The 22174-nt window shown below is 43.5% G+C and overlaps 1 protein-coding gene across 14 annotated transcripts in view; it reads right to left on the bottom strand.

Moving 5' to 3' along the window:
- The window catches only part of huwe1 (HECT, UBA and WWE domain containing E3 ubiquitin protein ligase 1), a 50869-nt gene that overhangs the window by 9840 nt on the left and 18855 nt on the right, over window positions 1-22174 (bottom strand). For 10 of the 14 annotated variants that reach the window (XM_080294310.1, XM_080294306.1, XM_080294299.1 and 7 more), the window contains 38 exons: window positions 22028-22140; window positions 21756-21938; window positions 21399-21615; window positions 21182-21304; window positions 19812-20049; window positions 19149-19496; window positions 18351-18473; window positions 18156-18251; window positions 17664-17933; window positions 17213-17365; window positions 15530-15657; window positions 15344-15425; window positions 14716-14892; window positions 14059-14610; window positions 13738-13933; window positions 13449-13616; window positions 13198-13346; window positions 13031-13097; window positions 11141-11364; window positions 10841-11052; window positions 10536-10718; window positions 10163-10335; window positions 9944-10083; window positions 9693-9768; window positions 9005-9103; window positions 6677-6804; window positions 6434-6593; window positions 5821-6049; window positions 5530-5708; window positions 5350-5439; window positions 4758-4918; window positions 4592-4634; window positions 3419-3784; window positions 3025-3235; window positions 2617-2741; window positions 1347-1567; window positions 826-1217; window positions 43-703 (listed from right to left, as the gene is read on the bottom strand). In XM_080294310.1, coding sequence (XP_080150436.1) covers window positions 43-703; window positions 826-1217; window positions 1347-1567; window positions 2617-2741; window positions 3025-3235; window positions 3419-3784; window positions 4592-4634; window positions 4758-4918; window positions 5350-5439; window positions 5530-5708; window positions 5821-6049; window positions 6434-6593; window positions 6677-6804; window positions 9005-9103; window positions 9693-9768; window positions 9944-10083; window positions 10163-10335; window positions 10536-10718; window positions 10841-11052; window positions 11141-11364; window positions 13031-13097; window positions 13198-13346; window positions 13449-13616; window positions 13738-13933; window positions 14059-14610; window positions 14716-14892; window positions 15344-15425; window positions 15530-15657; window positions 17213-17365; window positions 17664-17933; window positions 18156-18251; window positions 18351-18473; window positions 19149-19496; window positions 19812-20049; window positions 21182-21304; window positions 21399-21615; window positions 21756-21938; window positions 22028-22140 — 7456 coding nt within the window. The remainder of the gene's footprint in view (window positions 1-42; window positions 704-825; window positions 1218-1346; window positions 1568-2616; window positions 2742-3024; window positions 3236-3418; window positions 3785-4591; window positions 4635-4757; window positions 4919-5349; window positions 5440-5529; window positions 5709-5820; window positions 6050-6433; window positions 6594-6676; window positions 6805-9004; window positions 9104-9692; window positions 9769-9943; window positions 10084-10162; window positions 10336-10535; window positions 10719-10840; window positions 11053-11140; window positions 11365-13030; window positions 13098-13197; window positions 13347-13448; window positions 13617-13737; window positions 13934-14058; window positions 14611-14715; window positions 14893-15343; window positions 15426-15529; window positions 15658-17212; window positions 17366-17663; window positions 17934-18155; window positions 18252-18350; window positions 18474-19148; window positions 19497-19811; window positions 20050-21181; window positions 21305-21398; window positions 21616-21755; window positions 21939-22027; window positions 22141-22174) is intronic. The other 4 variants (XM_080294309.1, XM_080294312.1, XM_080294305.1 and 1 more) reach the window with 3 other exon arrangements.

The following is a 22174-nucleotide window of genomic DNA, read 5'->3' as shown; positions in this document are numbered from 1 at the left end:
CAGAATGGACAAAGATTTAGATCAATATAGCTAAACCCTCACCTTGGCTAGCTGAATAAGTGTGTCCAGCACATGTCGACAGACCACTGGAGCAGCTTGTGGGTGGATGTGAACAGTGGAGCCTCCACCTCCAGCACATGTGACACTCGTTGCACCCGCTGACACACCTCCCAATGTCCCAGAACTTGAAGAGCCTCCAGCTGAATGCCTGTCAGCGTGCTTCCTACCTGATGCTCGCTGAATCTGGAAAATGTTTGTTCGGCAACCCAATGCTGCATCCATAGAAACAGAGAGCCAGGAAAGCTGACTGGAACTGCGAGACTCCACCCTGTTCAATAACTCTAAGGAGGAAGCTGGGGATGAAGAAGAAGAAGATGAAGATGAGGAGAGGGACGAGGTGGCTGTGCCTTTTCCTCCACAGCTTCCCTGGCTGGTCCTCTTGCCGCGAGAGTCCTCTAGACGTGAGGTCTCCACGCATACCTCACTCTCACTGCTTCGTTGGAGTATTGACAACAGGCTGCGAATGACCCACCCACGTGTCTGAGAATGGTAGCAGAGGTTCCTGAGCACACGGTGCAAACGGCTGGTGTTGAGTTTCGGTTCATCCACAAACAGCAAAACCAGCAGGCAGGACAAAGCCTCGTGGTCCAGAAGCAATCGTCCACGCAGACGCAACAGGGAGTCGACACTTGAACTGGATGGTCTGAAGAAAAAGTAGTAACAGTATGTCACCTGTCAAAACTTCTGTAAGATTTCCTAAATGCCAAACCGACATTTTATTTAAAAAGGAAAACATTTCAAAAAATTAGATCACTGTTATTATACCTGTGGTTTGTTCCTCCACCCATCTGAAATGTCCCTCCTCTCTGCACAGCCAGTCGGGTGTACTGGACGCCACGATTGCTTCCTAACCGGCTAGTGAAGGCCGGTGAGCGCAAGATGGCTGAGAGGGCTGAAGATGAACTATGACCAAAAAGCCTTTCATGCATCAGTTGTCTCTGACGTGCCTCTTGCTCTCTACGTAATGCAGCAGCTTCAGCAGCAATGTCTGGAGGCATGACAGCCAACACGCTGTCCTCCATGTCTTCAAGAACACTGCGACGGAGCTCTGATGGCAGTGTCTGGATGAAAGTTACGGGATCTAAAGGTGTGTCTCCTTGGGGAGGCTGCTGGGCTAGTTCCCTACGCTGCTGCTCTGCTCGCTGCTGGGCAAGAACCTAAGACAACCAATGGCATGCTTAGTAAATAGAACCAATTGTCAGTGACTTCTTTTGTTCGAAATATCTATGAGTAAGCATTTTGCTTACTCACGCAATTAAAAAAAAAAAAAAAACATAACTTCTCACCTCCTCCTGGATGGCAGGTGGTAATGCTGCCAGGAATTCAGGGCTGACCTCTGTAACCCCTGGCCCTCCCAATACAGGTGCAGTAGAGGATGGCAAGCTTGTAGCAGCTGGAGGACGGGAGGGTGGTCTGATGCCAAGCTGATTCTGCAGCACCTCTCGGCGGATGTCCTCAGGAAGAGCTGCCAAGAAGGAGGGATCTACACCCTCTGGCAGGCTGATGCCTGCCATCACAAAGTAGAACAAAACAAACCCCCAAAATGAAACAATTAATATTATACAGTTTATTATTGCAGGGTTCACTACAGAATATCAGCCAGACTGCGACCAATCCAGGCAACGTAAAGCATCTGTTTGTGTTGGCAACAAAAGGGCTCCTCTTGCAAGATATGTCCAAAATTTCACATTAGAATTTTTATGGTTCTTCCATGAAGGTTGTATCGCTTTTGGCACCTGACCAAAACAAACACACTGATGTTTTTCATACCACTAAGCTGTGTAATACTATAAACACGATAAACCAGAATGATGACAACAAAGCAGCTAGATGGAATACTAAAACAGATTAAAATAAGAGCCAGCATTTCACAAACTATTTTGGTTACTACTTTTTATCTTAAACATGCTAGTTAGTTACTCCTTTCCAATGACGTCACACACATCAATAAATGATAGAAGTCATGATTGATTGGGGAGCAATGTGTAATATGTTGTCTCTCAATCAATAAATCCAACATTTTATGGCTGTCCAATCAGACATAGTAACCATCACAACAGATAAAAATGTCACGTAGTCTGACGGTGGCATACGCAGAGATTCTACCCTTCAGTCATATATCCACTAACCATCCAAATTGCAGTTTACATTCAAGTATCTCAAGTTTCAATGAAGACTTGGCAGGAATTAAATAGAGGGTACAAAAGATTACCATCAACAAGGAGCAGCAGCAGCAAAAATCAGTATCTGACCAAATGTGAAATATGGTCACAAAAACAACCAGAACACAGTTTTTTGCAAAGCATTATAATTACTCCAGCAAAGATAGAAATAAAATGTCAAAACTGTCATCAAATTATTGATATGTCTGAGGTAATCATAATGACTGTAATATGGCAAAAACATTATTGTGAGGTTAATGTTAACATGGACCTCTGACTACCATATTCTCATCAATTCATCCAAGTGAACATTTAAACCAAATGTAATCAAATCTCCTTCAGGTATTCCTGAGGCATGACAATTAACAATTGCAGAAGTAGCAGAGTACTTTACCTGCAAGTGGATCCTCCTCCTCATTGCTTGTAGAGGGAAGGGGCTCTTCCTGGATGGCCTGAGACTGGCTGTCAGCACTGTCACTCCTGGGCATAGTTTCCCCAGGAGATGAAACAGAAGTAGAGCTGCACATATTCAAACAAACAAAAAAAACAAAAAAACAAAGACTATCATTGCTATCAAAATTATGTGCACCATCTATTGATCTCAAAGTTCTAACTGCATGAGATGCCTTTTGAATCCTATGTGGAAATTTAACAAAAGGTTGGAACAATTTTAAAGATACGTATAGACCGTGATTTTTTTTCTGTCAAACTTCCTCAACATCAGTCCAAGAGGTTCAAATGGCAGAATATACTGCTTTTAAACAGAGACTTGGTCAGTAATGAACTTCTAGTTTCTACCCACCCAGTTTCTGCATCAGTTTGCCTGTCAGTCAGGCCACTTTCCCCACTTCCAGACAGCTCCTGAGAAAGCTGGGTGGGCTGGGCAGGGTTGGGGGCAGCTTCTTCCTGGGTGGCAGAGGCAGGGCTGCTGGTATCCATTGGTGACCCTTCCAGTTGTGACACACCAGCTGCTGCAGGCTCAGAGTTCTCTACAATGTCTGGACTTAGAGAGGCTGTGAAAAGAAAAGGGAGCTTATCATTCGGGCTAGGAAGTTATCTGATCATTTAATGCACTACATCTAAATTCCTTGGTTTCATTATGTGTTATGATAGCTTCTATACCATTATTTAAATTACAAATATGCTTCCTTACGGTTAGCCAGTCTGTATAAATAGAGTTTTCAAAGTTAGTCTACCTTCCCTGCCTTCATCCAACGTTCCTCCACCACCACCTCCGACTCTCTCACCGATTGCAGGTGCTGGGGACATTTCCATCTGAGATGCCTCCGCTTCACTGTTTGGCCTCTCGGCTGTCGACAAGGGTGGAAGGCCAGCCCCTGCCAAAGCAGCCAGTGAGCTAGCATGCGACTCAGCCAGTAAAAGGTCAGCTATTGGTTGGTGGACCTGCTGACTAATAGCAGTCTCCAGTGAGACTAAGGCCTGTTCATGAGGAGCAGGTGTGGTTGGAGTGACTTCTCCAGATGGTGGGGCAGTGAGGAAGCCCTCTGAAACCCTGGGTGGATCCAGACATGACACAGTACCACCCTGAGCCTGCTCACCCTCTGCAATATTCAAAGAAACACTTGTGTGAAGAAAAGGGACAGTTTAAATTATTTTTATTTGAATAGATTCAAGTCTTAAAAACAATTTACATATCTGACAATGCCTCAACATGACTGTTGCATCTTAATATCACTTTTCTGCTATATCTGCCAGCTACTTGTGCACGTGTTCCTGTTAAAAATATGTAATTACAGTAAACATTTTCCATTCACACAACTGCTTCCAAAAATTTTTCAAAACCCTTTCAAAAAGGTGTTAATAATATTCAAAAAAGGAAAATCAGGGCACAGATATGTCAGAAATAACACTGTGGTGATTAGCTGGTGAATAGCTATTTAACAGATGACAAAGGCCTCTGCTGAGGAAGGCAGTAAGTTGTATAGTTATCTCCTTAACGGGGTGCACAATCCTGATCCCCAACAACAACACAACTTACTACCTCACCACAGCACAGACAATAAAAATAATACACTGAACAAAAGATATACATGTTGTATATCAAAAATGTAAATATTTAGAATAAGGTTCTTAAAACAATGTAGCGGCAATAATTCTCAAAAAAAAAATTACGAAAATTATGAAACAAATGAAGATGTCGAGCTGGTATGGCGTTGCCATAAGAAAGACAGTAGACTGTATAGTTATCTCCCAGATCTGGTGTGATCCTAAAACTATACAAACTACTACCTCATCCCACAGCACGCACAGCAAGCTGGCCACTTGCCTCTGGGTTGTCCAATCCACATAGGTCAAGGAATTTAACATTAAAACAGAAACAAAAGCAAAATCTTTATAAATGTCAGTACCTGCTGTGTTCTCTGCACCATTAACCGTCCCCAATCCAGAACCCTGTGGACACAAAATGCTGATGTTAGGAAAAACAAAACAAAACATGAGTGTATCTACCAAAAATGCATGCACTATTGTATCTGAAAATACATCCTTGTGCACAGACTGCAATCATCTGCTCACCTGCAGGCTCTGTTCTCTGGCCTGTTCTGCTCCAGAGGCCCTCCTTTCATTCTGTTTGGACTCTTCCTCCTCAGCTAGCTGCCGCCTTCTCTTCTCTCTGCGCTCTTCCAATTCCTCATCTCGCAGACTTTCCAGATGCTGCAGGATAGGCACCTTAACCACTAAAAGCAGATGGGGGCATTCAAATCAAAATAGTTTTCAATTTAAACTCAAAAGGTTTGTGAAATGTCACCAAGTCAAAGTAATTTTTGGTCAAGTTACTAAAACATTTTGTTTTTCACTGGTCACCAAAAAAATGTAATGAATTCTAACCATCTCACTAAAAATCAGATCACAACTATGTGAACTGCTGTCTTTAAATAAAATGCAATAAAAAGCCTATATGCTAACTATAGATTTGTCTGAAATTAACAGGGAATGTCCAACCACTTGACTACCATATCCAAATTATTCATGGTCCAGTTCTCAGGAATATAAATATTTTCTGAAGGTACCAAAAAGATGACACACACAATAAATAAAAGAAGTCATAAAATGTTTTCATTAATCATATGACTACCTTACTACCACTGAAAAGAAACCTCTAGTTTACCTGCAACACAGTCGTGCATACTCTCTGCATCCAGCACTTTGCACTCATCTGTCCATCTAGTCAAGGCAGTAGGAATGCTAGAGAGGGTCCCTAAAGAAACAAAAGGATAAAAATGTTACGCATTTAGGTTAATAATAAACCCGACCCCTACAATGCGCTGAAGTCTATGGTAATATATACCCGCTTGACCTCCAGTACTGCTCTGCTCATGGAAGAAGTCGTCCAATAACTCATCATCAGAACGAGCTATGATATGCACATCCTCATTTCCAACCAAAAGGCGGGCGCGACCACGTGATTGTAAAGGCAGAGAACTGGAAAGCTGTAAAATGTCTGCTGCTGCACTGGGACCTAGAAGTCTGAAGAAGAAAGAAAAGAAGGAAATGCCTTTTTAATGTTCAGGCAGACAAAGAAAGCTGGTGTAAAACAGGAGCTGCTTAATAGAGCCACATAAACAAACATGGTTTCAACCTTTGTAAGATAAGTGGAGGGTTGGGCTGACGGTTATGAGGGTAGTGGACATGGATTGTGTGTCCACTGTTGGCAGTGAGCTGACGTAGTGTTCGCTGGCTGCGGCCCATGCCCTGCGCCAAGCGGCTGCTAGTGCCTGCCACACCTAGGGTGAGGGATCCGTGGTCAGCATGACGCACCATCAGTGGGTGGGAGCTAGGGATGTTGCCTGGGGAAGGAGGGATGTCAGCTGATAGAGAAAAACAGAACACAGCACGCAGACATTAGGGAGAAACCTCTAGCATAAACCTAAAAACGTTCATGAAAAGTAAAATTTATTTAAATACATTTTCTGTATCTTATGATTTGTTATTTTTAACAAGCTACTGAACAGGACCACTTAGTAGAGCTAAACATTTTGGTATCAGCACAACGGGTGTAATTATTATTCTGCATACTGGTGGTTTTTGCAAGAAACATCAGTACGTGTATCAAACTGAAGCTTTTCTGTTAATCAGGAAGCTCAATTTTATACCAAAAAAATAAAAATAGATTTGCTTAGAAAGGACTCCTTTGGGATTAAGGGCGTGAAAACTACGTGACCTTACAAAAACTATCAGATTATCCCGCTTACCATTGTTGGAGAACATGTTGTCAAACTCTATGATGAGGTCATCATCCCTGTCAAACCTTTCAAAGCGAATGTGTGGTGCAGCATTGATATCAGGGAAGTCTTCGTCCAACTCCATCTCCGAACCTTCATCATCATCATCCTCATCTCCTTCTTCATCATCCTTAACAAATGGTACAGGAAATAAATCTTAAACATAAAGAAAAATCAAGGTTTTTTAACGAGCTTCACTGCATTAACCCCTACCTGATCTTCCTCCTCCTCTTCTTCCTCTTCCTCCTCTTCATCTTGGCTGTCTTCATCATCATTGCTGCCACTAGAATCCTCCTCCTGTGTGTGCTCCTCATCCTCTGGTTCTAAGATGTTCATGGAGTCTGATGGAAGAGCCCGTCAATACTTTACATGTACATCTCAACAAATAACAGAACAATAGTGTTCCCTTTCAGTCAATTCACTCAGTACAACACATAAGTATGAGATATCACACCCCACGTGTCCTAGCTAGAGAAACCTTTATTCACTCCTTAAAGGCACACAGATGACCTGTGATGACATGTGCATGACCCTGCCTGCACATATACCCCTTTACATCAGTCATCCCTCAGCTGTTATGCTCTTCACCTCGCTAAAACAATTCTGCATAGTTGCAGCTTGCTGCTGCTTGTTAGCTCTGTTGTCTGCTGCTTGAAGTTAGCTTAACTGCCCCTGGTGGTGCTAGCCATGTTCCCAGAATTTGTCTCCAAGCTAACCGCATCATGGAAACGCGTCACTGTGCATTACTATTGACAGTACATAGAGCTGGAAGGCGCTGAGGAGGCTGGCTTTGTTAACCCACCTCCTATGGAGTCTTTCCTGGCTGATTACCTGGCCCTGTCCCACAATCATCGTGTCGGTGACCCTGCAACTCTGCTGTCCAAGCACTGCAGATTCTCCGCATCGCAGTTGAACAAGATCTATCATGCTCAGGCTGGCACTGTCCGCGTCATGAGCCCCGTCACTATGCTCTAGACCATAGGTGTCAAACTCTGGCCCGTGGGCCAGATTTGGCCCGCAGCCTAATTACAATTGGCCCGCGAAGCCATACCAAATTACTATTAGAGCTGGCCTACTAGTATTATACAGCTAATATATATACTGTTTAGTATTAAGCTTTGCTTGTTCCATATTCAGTTTTTCAGCAAAACTTGTTTGAGTCCATAAGAAGAGATTCATTCTTAAATCTGGAGGAAGATTTTTTTTTTTCCATAAATATTAACGTTAGCCCGCGACCTTGTTCCAGTTTTGAATTTTGGCCCACTGTGTATTTGAGTTTGACACCCTTGCTCTAGACGTTATAGGCGATGTGCCTGGGAGAGCTAGAGTCGCTGGTTCCTGCAGACAGCCCACTGACGCCTCTCCTTAACAAGGTCAAGTCAAATGTGCCTCCTAACAAATGCGCAGAGTCATCATTAGCCCCCCTCAGAAAGAGGGGCGTCCGCATCCTAGCTCATCTATATGACTGGGCTCTTGTCGCTTGCTCCAGAGCGACACAGCTGTCACTGAGTTTCTCTATGAACTTTCAAAAACACCTCACTCTGTTATCAAAGAACCAGGGATTAAGTTAAGTAACCCAACGCTAATCGACATTTAGCAGATTTCTTTCCTCGGTTTGGAAATATGCTAGCTTTCCAGTCACACACATTTGTCGCAGCACATAGTGGCTTTGTTTCATTGCAGCCTCGCTCAGTTTCAGCTCATATGCAGACTACATTTCCAAATGATACTATGGTTTTTGGGCATGATGGCATCTATGATCACGACTAGGACTGTTATAGATCCACAAGCTCTATTGTGGATGTTTTGACATTACTTAAGGAGCTGCTGGATAAGGCCCTTTCGTTTTCTACAATTAAGGTTTATAAGGTTTATATTTAAGCTGGGGTTCACCAGCTGAGACCCATGGTTAGGTCCAGTGTCGCTGAATGGGACTTGTCTTTGGTGCTAGAAGCCCTTTGCTGCCCCCCCTTTGAACCCGTTGAGTATGTGAAATTTCTTTCATATAAAAGACTGCATTGCTTTTCGCTTTGGTTTCTGACCTTCATGCTCCGTCTGTGCATCCCTCCTGCACACAGTTCTCTCCTGATGGCTTCAAAATCATATTGTGCCTAAATGCCAAAGGTCATTCCTGCAGCTTACAGCTCAATGGAATTTCAGCTTCTGCTCCATTTCTTTTGCATCTAAGGAGCAGAGGAGGATGCATTTTGTGCGCAGTGCATGTGCTACATACCGACATTGAGTGCACTCAGAATGTGCGTTTATGTGACCAGTTGTTTGTCTGCTTTGCTAATCCAGCCAGGAGGTAGAGCTCTGTCTAAACAGCGACTGTCTCACTGGATTATAGAAGCTATATCACTGGCGTACCAAGGGTCTCGCTTTGCCCCCGGGCTGCGAGAGCTCATTCCACCAGGGGAATGGCAACATTCCCCAGGTCACACAGGGGCGTGATATCTCGTACTTATGTGTTGTACCGAGTGAATCGACTGAACGGGAACAGAAGTTATATCTATAACTGTTCATTTTGTCAAAATGTTGTACCTTCCCGGTTGGCCTGAAGAGTTGATGCTTGGCTAATATTGGAGGGGGCTTCATCCATCAACACGTCCTCTTGCGATTCATCTTCACCACTGCGTCCAACTAATCAACAGAACAAACAAACGCTACATCAGCTCTGGGCTGTTCTGCCTGTTTGTAATCAAGAGTGAACTCAGTTTGAAATCATACATAATTATAAATAAATAAATAAATAAATAAATAACACTGCTTGTGCTTCAATGGTAAATGGTCTGTATTTATATAGCGCTTTACTAGTCCCTAAGGACCCCAAAGCGCTTTACATATCCAGTCATCCACACACACATCCACACACTGGTGATGTCTAGCTACATTGTAGCCACAGCCACCCTGGGGCGCACTGACAGAGGCGAGGCTGCCGGACACTGGCGCCACCCTCTGACCACCACCAGTAGGCAACGGGTGAAGTGTCTTGCCCAAGGACACAACGACTGAGACTGTCAGAGCCGGGGCTCGAACCTGCAACCTTCCAATTACAAGGCGAACTCCCAACTCTTGAGCCACAATCGCCCCAATGCTTCAATGCACTGACTTGTTTCCTACACCTATTACAGAAAGGTTAAGTTATCACAAGCAGTGCAGAGAACTGCTCCATACTTTTCATTGCCCAGCAACACTCACTGTCACCCCTGAAATGAATCCAGTTGCCTACCTATAATTGTGCTGTTGACAGTGCCAGCATCTCTCTCCAACAGCTCATCAATCAGATCCACCAACTCATTCTCTACCTGCATGGAAAGGAAATGATATACACAGTCAGCCTTCACATGGTGCACAAAATGAATGGGTATCCACACACTTATGTGCTGACCTTTAATTACAAATGTTACAGATCAGGGGATCTGAGTGTAGTTTGAGCTATTGTGTGCGTTGTGTGTAATGCAATGTTAATACATTATTTACCTGCATAGCCTGTGTGCTAAGAACCTCTGGCTGGCCAGCAATGACCACTGCATCTCCCTCAGTTTCTCCATCCATCAGATCAGTGTCTGTTCCTTGGACCCTGTGGCTGCCATCCACTGGCTCTGCCTCACCCGACTCTCCTACAACAGATGGCCCACATGAGCATCATACATTTGAAAAGTAGGCTATTAAAGCATTTCATCTGTCTCATGTGGATACCTTGGTCCTGAGTGTTGCTGTTGCTGTCCCTGGCAGTGCCCACAGGGTCGTGTTCAGTCTTGTTCTTGCTGGAGCCTCCCTTGCCCCCAAAGAGACTGCTAGGCTGGTTAACAATTCGTGAGAGAGTTTCCAGTGGCTTCAAGGCAGCATTCACTGTGTTGGCCATGTTGGGACTAAAGCAAAGGACACAAAGGGAAAATAAGGAGCCCTTTCAGATTAATTTCTTTAGTATTAATAACTGCTGAAAAACCAACTTGATTCTGAAACAGAACTACTCACAAAAATGTATTATGACAGAAGTGAACCTAAGTTATATGAGTAGTAACTGGTAAACCAGATAACTACTGGCTAATTTTTCAGGCTAATCTTATACCTGGACAAATCCAAGCTGTGTGGCACACGTGCCAAGTCATTGACCAGTCCTTTTTTAAGGAAGAGCCTTATAATGTTGTTCATGCCGTTATGTTGCGTCTTGGCTGCTGCTGTGCTATAGAAACTGGATGTTGAAGGGCATGACTCCATGATGGTGCTAATGATACACATCACTGCCTGAAGCCTGTAAAATAGGTTTGCCAAGATGAGAGAAAATGGGTTGGCATAGATTTAGAAAAAACAAACAACAACAATAACAAAACCCCACACACAGTCAGGGTTGTATGACATTTCTATTCCATTTACCTGGCATGTTTTTCAGCACCTTCTGGCATCGCTAGGGCTCGACTTAGGGCAGCCTTTACCTCATTCACTAAGGACACCTGGGCATCAGTGCCTGTTCCAGCAGCTGCTAGGCTGGCTAGAAAAAGACGTGCCAATGCTGGGGTGTCCTTGTCCTCTGAGTTCTGGGTGTGAGGCAGCAAGTGGTCGAGCACAAAGGCTAGGACACTGCAATCCTGTTAGGATACATGCATGTCAAAATGAGTTGAGAGGCTTGAGAATACAATGTGTGAATGGCTGAGAAGAGTTTGTTCAGCTACCCACCTCCTTAATGAGCTCAGACTGCCCAGCTGTATAACAGTAGGAGGCGATTAGCGTGGCGATTCCCACGTAGGAGCGCACTAGCTCAGCCAGTAGTCTCAGGATGGTAGAAGTAGGCATGAGAGGTTTGCTTGCCTTGACCTTAGCTGCTTTACTCTCATCTGAAGTGGTACCCTTCTCTCCCTCCTGCTCCTTCTTCTCTTCCCGCATTTCTTCTGGTGTGGAGGCTGAGGAAGTTAGCATAACACAATAAGTTATGCCTTGTATAAAACTGAACTCACTTAACGGCGTCCAGTGGACGGTCTGTGTATTCAACCCCACCTCTGGCGCCGGTGTCCACCTCTCAATTTTAAATTCATGTAGACACTGAGGGTTCTCAGTGTCTACACTGAGGGGCCGTGCTAACACCTGCTGCTCTCTGGCAGCAGCACCATGCTCTCCCGTGTTTTAAGTGCACCTTAGAACAACACGCAGCAACACTACACATGAGCGAGACAACACTACACATGAGCGAGAGGAGGGAGGTTTGGGGTCTTCACACACCCCTGTTCTCTGCTGGCCATCAGGGCGGGGGGGCTGGGAGGAGGTGTTGGTCGTCCGATTGGGATCTGGGATGCGGGGCCTCTCTGCTGCTGCGGAGCCTGGGGCTGTCTGCTTGCCTCCACCCCGGGGGAAAGGGTAACATCTCCTGGGTCTAGGTGCCGTTTCCCCCTCCAGGGGTGAGGGTACCTGGACCCGGGGTATAGAGTTTGTTTGGGGAGTGTGATTGTGTGTACAGTGTCCATGTATGTCTATCCCTACGTTGAGTCAGTGCTGAGTATTTGTATATGTGTGCATGAGGGTGGGAATGCATGTTTGTGTCTGTGTGTGCCTGTTTGTCTGTGTCTATAGGTCAGGTCGGGTCTTAGACTCCACCTCTCTGGGAACTTCCAGGCCCTCCAAAGGCCTATCTCCACTGCAGCCCCCTCTGGCTTCTGCTCCGTGGCTACTAGGTGACCCCTCATCTGGGGCTCTCAGTTCTTCCTAGGAGGGTGGCACGGATGCCCCTCCGGTGGTCCTCCTTGGGCTCTCGCACTCTGGGGCCTCTGGATGTCTGGAGGCTGGATCTCCATGCCTGCTTCATGCCCTGGGGGACGGGGCTATGGCTCTCTACATCCTCTAGCAGACCATTACATGGGGAAACCTTTTGAATACAAGCGCGCTGATCCACACAGGTGTGCACACGGGTGTTCACTGTTCATAGACATAAACTACACCTCTATTGGCTGCTATTTCCAAGCACATTATGCGCTGTCGGTCCTGCTTGCTGCACAACAACATTCAATATTTAGTGTTTACTGCTGTTTACACTTAGCTAGATTAAGATGATAGTGTTGTGTTTAGTATGTTGCTCTGTTTTTTTTTTTGCTTGTTTTTTCTTCTTTTTCTCTCAACAGGTGATCCAGGAGATTTTTTTCTCCTGTTTCTCTTTTTAAGTGCCCTTTCTCACTGTCCCTCTTCCCTTCTGTTTTTCTTTCCCTTCATCTTTCTTTCTCCCTTTCCTATCCCTCAGTCATGTCTGTCCCATCTGTAACAAGTGAAAATAAAATAAAATAAACAATAACAACAAAGGTTGATCAAATGGACCAATACGGCAAGGCCGTGATGATCCATTTGGCAAAGTAAATCCGTTGGGTATCCTTGTTGGTCTTCAGACAACAATTCTGACGGCTAAAGAACCAAATGGGACAGGCAAAAAACAAACAAAAAAAAAAAAAAACTGAACTCACAAGAAGTGAGTTCACAGTGAAGTTCACCGAATTCACATGAGGCAATGTTTCAGCCCTGCGATTTATTTTGCACTTAAAATAAGAAAACTCTCTATTCGCAGGTGTTAAGAGCTTTTAGTCTCACCTTCTCCTTGTGGTGTACCAGACTGGGAAGACTCTGCAACGCCTCCATCAGCAGCAAATACTTGACTCTGAAAAGAAGAAATGGTTTTATTATCAACTTAGAAACAGATACAAATGGCACACTCCAGTGCACATGCACAATAGGATTATATGTCACTGAAGACTCACGTTGATATGGAATGCAGACTGGGAGTCAAAGTCACTTCCTTGACGGGTGAGCCGATACTGCTGGTAAACATCATCACCAACATCCTGCAAAATCTGGCAAAGGTCTTGACCACCGGGTACAGCTGCTGCACGTTCTTCTGGACGCTCAGCTGAGACACACACAAATGCATTAATACCCGAAATGTTCAAACGACTTTTGGTGCAAATTACACAAAAATTTCTCAAGTCAATATCTTGTTAAAATGTCTTACGTTCTTCAGGAGCATGGTAGGCAGCCAAAGCATTAAGCATGTCATAGATGACCTCTTTGATGGTGTCAGGGATCGGTGGTAATGGTGATAGTTTCAGAGGAGTGGTCTTCACCAGCTGCACAGCATTAGGTCCCTTAATTCGAAGGTTCTCAAACTCATCGTCAGAAGCTGGAGGAAAAAGAATGTATGCAAAGAACATATATTACAGGAAGCAATGTGTATTATAGCTCAATTATTTTTAATTTACTTAAAAAGAAACTTCACATATTGGAGAAGTTTGCACACTTACTGGTGCCAGCTCCACGAGGTGCAGGTAGAGCAATGCGGATACAGTTGCTAGCAGTTTCAGTAAAACATTCAGGGTTACGGCAGGCAGCCGGCCCCAGGACACGAAGCACATAATTGATTTCTCTGGAACCAAGGCTGCCTGATACTACTCCTGATGTGGTACTACCTGCTCCACTTGTTACTGCTGATCTCACCACCTGTTACAACAAAAATTGGCTTATGTTATTAGACAATATAGTTTAAATGATGCTATAGTTTAAATACCAGAAGCTTTTAAACATGTTGAGTTTTATTTAAAGTTTCAGTATGAAACTAGATTTACCTTCTCCATGGTGTGTCGCAGTGTGGCTGGATCTTCTATGATGTGTCTGAACAACAGAGTAACCAGTGGTGTGAAGCCATTGAAGCCAGAGCTCTGTGTCAACCCCAAAATCATCCGTGTGCTCTTCAGCTCAGCAAACATCATTGCATAGTGGTGATTGCGTGTGAGGCGCAAACAGAGACGCAGTGTAGCATGAAGGGTGTCTGGGTCCACAGGGACACTAATCATACTGACACAGGCCCGAATAAGAACGGTGGTCATGTCCTCAGTTAGGCCTTGCACAACAATATCAGATCCCTGAGAGTAGTCAGACTCCAGGGAAGATGAGGGGCCAGATGTCGCCTCCTTCAGCTGGCTGGTATCATCCTTAGGAGCGTTCATCTCCACTGCTGTTCCCGAATCTAAATCGCTCTGGCTTTCTTCCACTTTGCCCCGGTCGCTCTCCTCTCGCTCAGAATCCGTAACACTACCAGTTTTGGAAGGCTTGGGGATGCGAGGCACTTTCTGAAGAGTGAGCATAACTGGCCTCCTATTACCGGTCTCTTCATTTACCTGCCCAATAAAGTTGTGTTAGAAAAGGGAACCAGCCAAGTCTATTAACACAATTAACCTTAAAAAGGGATATTCTCTGGAAAAATATAAAAGGAATATGTATACCTGCACCATGGTGTTAAACTGCACAGTGTATCTCCGCCGTCCAGCTGTGAAGCGGACACTGCTCTCTCCAGCCCTCCATGCTGAATCAATGGTACTGTTGTTGGAAGCACTGTAGCTGCACCAACGGCCTGAGCGGTCATCAAACCATCGCCAGTTATTCCCATTTGGCTGCAAATACTAGAAGGCAACCAAGACAAATTGTTCATAACTGTACAAGAGAGATGTAGCAGAATAACACAAATACCCTCCAACAAAGTTTATGCAAGAAATCTTGATATAAATTTAAAAACAAACAAACTCAACAACTTAAATCAGTATTTGTGGATAAAGGTTTGTACAGGATTACATACATGTTGTCCAATTCCTATACACTCATTACCTGTAAAAATACCTTTGTGTATAGTTATAGCTAATTCTACACAAGACTCTAATAAAGAAATCCAAGAGTAATCAATATGTATACAAGCAAAATGCTGCTCTTCCCCCCACCCTTACCCTCATATATACTCATTTTTATTGCTGTGCCAAGGCTGATCTTTTCATTTTTTACTTCACTACTATAATTTGTAGCTGTGTTTTTTACATTTTGTTTTGGCTTTGTGTTGTTGTTGTTGTTTTGTTTTTTTACCTTGTTCATTTGTTCCCGGCGCTTTGAAGAGACTGCCATCTTTTCATAGAAATCAATGATCAACAGCACTGGTGTGATCCATCTGCAGAAAAAAGTCATCACAAAAACATATCAGCGCTATGATGATGAAAAGCTGGTGTCATATTTGCAAGTGATAAGATCTTTGTAGGGGTGTGCAAAACTCACTTCGGTGTCTGGATGTCTTTGTGTTCTTTAGCTGCTTGCAGACAAGGCTGCACAACCTCGAGCAGCTTTATGAGCAAATCAAGAATTCCACTGTTCTCAATCACTCTGGCACCCAGCAGCTTTAGTTCCTACAGAAAACGAAAACAAGTAATTCCATGAGATGCATAGGTAATCAGCGACACTTCATTTGTCTACTCAAACCCTTATAAGATTTCAACATTACTGTTCAGACTCATCTTAAGGTGTACAAAGGACTTAAGGACACTGTGCATACCCTTCCCTGGTTCACTTCAGATGAACTGGGGCACAGTGTGCATGTTGCATGATTTGTAGCCGCACCAAAGCGTGAAACTGTAATGCTTCCTCTATGACAAATTGCTGTTTGTATGTGGCGCTATAAAAGGTACACGAGAGGACAATGTGTCATGTCTTCCAAAATATGCCTCGATTTGATGTAGAGAAAAAAAATTCATGAATTCATCAAACTCTTTGTGCTTTTCAACAATCACTGTGCATGAAGTACAGAGAGTGAGAGGATGAGGAAAAATGAGTCTGAACTCTCAGACATAGTGAAGCACACTATAAAAACAATCTTGCCTAGTCTCAGAACTTCCTCCTAATCTATTTAAACAAAAGAAAGAAAGAAAAACGTGTACATAAATGCCGCCGCAACTTAGTACTTGGTAAAAACACTTTTGTAACATGGACAGCCCCCCAAAAGAACAAAAACAAAATAATATTCTTGGAACGGTCCTATAACCTCGGCCCACGTTCCTTTTCCAAGTGTCTCTTATTCCTGGAAGCATTGCACAAGCACAACCGTTTTGTCTCTAAAAATCCTCCCTAAAAACATCATTCCCAAAGCATAATGATGCACTCAATCTGTGTCACTGTAAGGATAGTATTATGGGTTTTTTTTGTGGAATGGTATTACCTAAGATTACATTATCTATGTTTTGTTTCACTTTAATGAAGTGTGATTCATAAACACAAAATCTGAAATGTGGCAAGAGTTCAATCTTTATGTTGTGTGAAAGACGAATTTGCTGGCATTTGCCTTTCATTGAGGAGTCATGCCCGTGTGACTACTATACCATAAAGGCTTTAATGGTGGAATGCTCTAACCAATGGTTGTCATCCAATACATTTTTCATCCATATTCATTCATAAAGGAACTTTGGATTAATATTCAGTGGCCACTGGGGCTTGGGTTGTTTTTGGTAGTGGTGGTTGCTTCCTTCATTTAAAAATGAATGAGCCTACTGTGCCTTAGGATAATTAAATACTGCAAAAATGTATTTCTATCCTTGCCCAGATCTGTGCCTAGAGATAATCTAATCTTGCAGGTCTCTCAACGTAATGGATTGCTTTTCACTTACATAAACCATTAAACTGAGGTTTTCCATAACAAGGTGTGCCTTTTCCAATTCTGTCCAATGAATTCACTTAGGCGCACGTCTTCTTCAATCCAGTTTAAGAAATACTTAAAGACCATATGGTGTTAAAGTGTAAAAATGCTTCTGTAATTGGAATTTCTGCCATTTTCAAATAAAACATTTGTAGCAAAGAATTGATTAAGGAGTCTGTAATAATCCAAAATGTAGAAACCTTAAGCGGGCCTAACACTTTTCAAATGCACTGTATGGATAAACATTCTATGACAAGAACCTAAAATTCTGGTACCTCAAAGAGCAGCGTGAGCAGCAGAATTCGTGTTGCCAGCTTGGAGGCCTGGGGCAGTGTGGCCATCTGCCTGGTCCACTCAGACACCGTCTTTGTGTCACTGGTAGTCAGCGGCTCAGCTGCTTTGATCAGCACGTCTGCTGCCTCCCACACCTACACACAACATGTCAACAATCAGGCTTATACAAGTGTACAAATGGCTATTGTTAGGGTCACTATGATGCTTAACTTTTCTTTTTTAAAAGAAGTGACGACAATCACATCTTTCAAATGTACAGAGGTGCTTATGAACTGCATTACTGCCTTACCTGCATTCAAAATGTACTAACAACATTCCACCTGAGAAGGTTCAAAGTAAGAGACTTGCCTACCTTTTTCAAGTCCATGAAAAACCTGCATTTTAAATTTAAATAAACTTGTAGAGCAGGCTACAGTATTAACATCTACTGACCTGTTGGACAACTTGACCAAGGATGAGATCCCTGTATTCAGGGCCACTTCTCTTTATGGCAGTCATTAGCAGGTCGCACAGTCGGTAGACTGTGTCAGGTAGCTCATCCAAAAGATGGAAGCAGCCAGGCAGCATGGTGTCAGTGAAGGCATGTAGCTCCTGGGGGTCCAGTGGCTCAGCCTCCATGAAGCGCTCCAAGCATCGTGCCTCCTCCTCTTCTGCCCGTTCCCTGGCTCTTCTGTCCTCCTCCTCTCGCCGTCGTGCTGCTTCCTAAAGGAGACACACCAACGATCAACAGTTATTTAGCTAAACAGTAAACTAATCCTTCATTCAGTTTCAATGAACAAAAAATGTTTTACACTAGGCAAGGCAAGGCAAGTTTATTTGTATAGCACAATTCAACAACAAGGTGATTCAAAGTGCTTTACAGAGACATTAGAAACAAAAACAAATAAAAAGCACTACGCTTTTTTCTCGAAAAAAGAAACACACCTCAGGAGAGTCGGAGCGCTGCTCCATGCTAACCTCTTGCCCGAGTGACATGGCAATTGCTCTCATCATCTGGTCTTCTTCGGACATAGTTAGATCCTAGATGGAATAAGAGCAACAATGTTAGCTACCCAAGTCTCTCTCAAACATTGTAAAGGACTAAAGTACTGTGTGTGTGTTTTTGTGTATAAGGCTTACTCTTACTGCTCCACCAAGAAGTGGAGGAGGGTGTGTAAGGAGGTACTCGGTGGCCTGCTCCATGGTGCTGGTGTTCAGTAGAGCCTCCATGGCATGTTCTCTTGAGAAACCCATATCCATCAGCTGGAACACCACACCACAGAAAGACAGAGAGAGATGAGGTTGTGAAAAAAGAAACTATAAAAGGACGTTACATAACAATGTCACATAAGTGAGTGATAGCAAACTAGTTTGCATGCTGAAGGAAAAAAAAAAAGTCATTCTTTCTGAAACATGACAGAGGCCTCTATAAATTCTCTCTCTAATCTCTCTCAAGCCCCCAAACAAACCTTGTCCCAACACTATTATTATAGCACTGAAATTTGTCTCTCAAGTCCTTATTTTTTTCTTCAATATGACTCTTTCCTTCATTTCCTTACTCTCTCCAAGTTGTTTCTCAATTTCTCCCTTTCTCTGGCTGCAGGGTGGTGGTGGTGGTGTTACATTTCCTAAACCCAGAATCATCGGCATCTAGATATAAAATTACGCAGTTAACCTGTACTCTCACATCTACCTGCAGCACTAGCATAACAAGCTAAAAAAAATATTGCTGCTGGAATAATGTTATATAATGGAATAATGTTACATCAGACAACTTATGAAAAACAAACCAAAAAAATATCTGTCACTACAGTGAGAAGTTCCACATATTTTGAGTTGGTAGATTTTTTACACCAAATGCCCTTCCTGAGGCAGTCCCCCAAACTGTGACTAAAATCAGGTGAGAAAGATCAATTTGCCACAGCTTTCCCTACATACCTGTGTTAGCTGAGCCTGGTTAACTTGGGGCTCGCGGCGAGGCGTAGAATTGGTAGAATCATCAGCTGGTCCTCCTGTTGGCCCTCCAGAAGTTGATCCACTCACTGGCGGTGCCTCTCCACTTGATGAAGATGCTCCTGGAGTCGTGCCAGGTCCCAACGAACCGGCAGAGGTTCCCTCATCATCTGGGCGCACTGTTCCCTCCCTCTCTTTTGCCAGGCGCTCCTGAATAACAGGCTCCCCTCTTAGTATGTGGCAGAGAATAGCCAACATGGATTCAGCCATCCTACCCCCATACACCTTCAGTGGCTTCCGATTCCACAGATTGCGAATGCAGCTGAATGCAGCCTTTATGAAAGAGAAACTGTGTTACAATAATAAAACACCAACAGAATCCTTAGATTAATACAAACAAAAAAAACTACCATATTTAAAGCCTACAAAAAAATTAATACAGTATAAAGAATTTCTAGGGGGCATGAAGATCATGGACATTTGTTGCAATCCTTTTTCATTTTTCTCTGCACAGTACTAAAAATGCAGAAATACAACTGAGCAACTGTTTTTGAAAACACAGGGATAAATGCTCATCTCTTTCATCTTTTCAAAAGACAAAATCTCTTAGAAATCACTTAGAAATTGGTTATTTTAGTTAATACTGACCTTCTGGGTGACAATAAGGAACCTTAGGGCACTGAACTGTGGCATGGTGGGTGTAACTCCAGGCATTTTAGCTGGCAAGGAATGGGGTGAGTCCAGCACAGTGCTTGGATTCACCATCTTCTCCACCAGCATTAACCAGGCATCCAGGAACTCCCCTGTCCCATCTGGTAGATCAGCATGCTCCAGACCCTCAGATACAGGTACCTTCCCTCCCATTGACAGTGCCCAGTTAAATGTCCTGTTAAAAAAAACAAAACTCAACCAATTAAACTAAGTAAATGTCAAAATAATATTTTTGGGGGATGGGCAAAAAAATGATGTCTGTAATTATTGAAAAAATGAAACATGAGTGACAGTGGTATATTGGTTAGCACCATCACCTGACAGCAAAGTTTTGGATTCAAATTCATTGGCCATCTAAGGCCTTTCTACATAAACTTGCATGTTCTCCCTGTACGTGTGTCGGTTCTCTCTGGGTACACTGGCTTCCTCCCATAGTCCAAAGACATGGACGTTAGGTTAACTGGCGATACTGAACTGGCTGTAGCTGTGAATATAAGTGTGAATGAGTGTCTGTTTCTCCATTAGCCCTGTGATAGAGTGCTTAACTGTCCACAGTGCATTCTGCCTCACGCATTACGACAACTGATTCAGCCCCCTGTAACCCTAAATTGGACAAGCGGTTAAGAAAAATGGATGTGGGGATAGATCACGAAACTAGGATTTCATTTTAATGAAAGTGTATGGTCTTAATTGAAGTAAAGCTTTATCTGCATAATTAGCGATCAGGTCAGTGAGAAGGAGTGTCAAGTAGAACGTAAAGTAGCAGAGGCCAATGCCTTTATAAAGTTTCAAAAAAATGAATGCACAATTTTAGAAGAAAACCTGCGTCACAAATGGCGGGAGACAACCATTTATTTCAAGAATTCTATGAGAATTGTCAAAAACACTTGTGTGTCTAGTCTCCCCATTTCCAGCACAGTACATAAAAACAAAGATGGCAGAGAACAGTCATATCAAGCATACCAAGTCCAAAAGTAAGATGAATTTCTGAGTTGTATGTTGTCTGCTTGGCAAACTCTACCAAAGTCACACCATTTGAGTTTGAGTATATGCCCATATGAATAAAGGCCTGGTGGCTGCTAGCTGCAGCTACGCAGTGGTCTTTTAACACACAAAAGTCACCCACTTCCATAAACAGCAGTCCTACAAACAACGAGGTACTCGTGTTCTTTAAAGTAAAGGCCCCGACTTGTGGCAAGAATTTCACTGCATGTTAAAATAAGCTTCTCATCACAAACAACATAACATTTCTATTTTTGCCCATAATTGTGCTCTACAACTTGATTGCACCATACAATATGACTCACTCAAATAAGGCATCATGTCCTCCAGAGCAAAAGAACTTTTGCAGCATAAGGTGGTAAGGGTACTTCCTTTCATCAAACAACATAGGAGATGTGAAACCCACTGAGCAGATGAAAAAAGTCAACCTGCCAGGGAAAGAAAAAATATATATTGTTCAATATCATTGCTTGTGATAAGCACATAATAGCAAAAGAGGTGGCAGTGCCAAATTCCTCTTACCTAAAGCGAGGGGTGGGTGTGTAGGGTGGAGGCTGCCAACTTAGACCCTTGGTGAGCAGCTTGGTGAGAGCAGAAGCAGTGGCCCTGGCAGCAGGTGTTGGGGTAGTGCCTGTACTTGTGGCATGGTGGGAGCGACGTTGGCGCACTGGGGAGCCCACGCACAGTTTTACTAGCAAGCCAAAGAGCTCGGCCAGAGCCCTACCTAACCGAGATGAAGCTGCAAAGACACACGTGGATAGGTAAGACAAACTTTGACTTTCAAAAAAAAAAGTGTTAAATATTGTAAGATAAAAGGAAAAAATAAAAAAAAATTACAGACACAAAAATATAATATGTGTGCCTTGGACATACTCCTACCAGAGAGTAAGGGCTTAATTTGTTTGATGCGGGTGGCCATAGCTGGAGTAAGTTTGGACTTGGTCTTTGGGTCTGCTGCAGAGGGTTCATCTGTCTCCATGGGAGCCAAGGTATCCCCATCTAGACCCATGCCTTCTAATAGACCACCAGCAGAGGAATCCACAGACACTGCCTCTGATTCTGCTGGATGAATGTGGACAAGTATGTATTTGTTAAAGGGTGCTCCAAGGACATCCTAGTTTTTAATGAACAAGTTTAAATGGTTACATTACCAGTTCTCCTAGAGCCAGAGGCTGAAGATGCTGTCGTGTTGCCAGATGGCTTTTCCTCTTTGGGAACAAGTTTTTGCATGTCGGCCTGGCCAAACTCACATCCTGGAGGCAAACTGTTAAGAAACAAGCAATAGGTTGTTAGGGGTG

Source organism: Astatotilapia calliptera, chromosome 20, assembly GCF_964374335.1.
Source record: "Astatotilapia calliptera chromosome 20, fAstCal68.1, whole genome shotgun sequence".
In the NCBI taxonomy this organism is placed as follows: domain Eukaryota; kingdom Metazoa; phylum Chordata; class Actinopteri; order Cichliformes; family Cichlidae; genus Astatotilapia; species Astatotilapia calliptera.
Note: the sequence above shows the minus strand (reverse complement) of the source record. Positions and strands in the feature narration are given on the sequence as shown.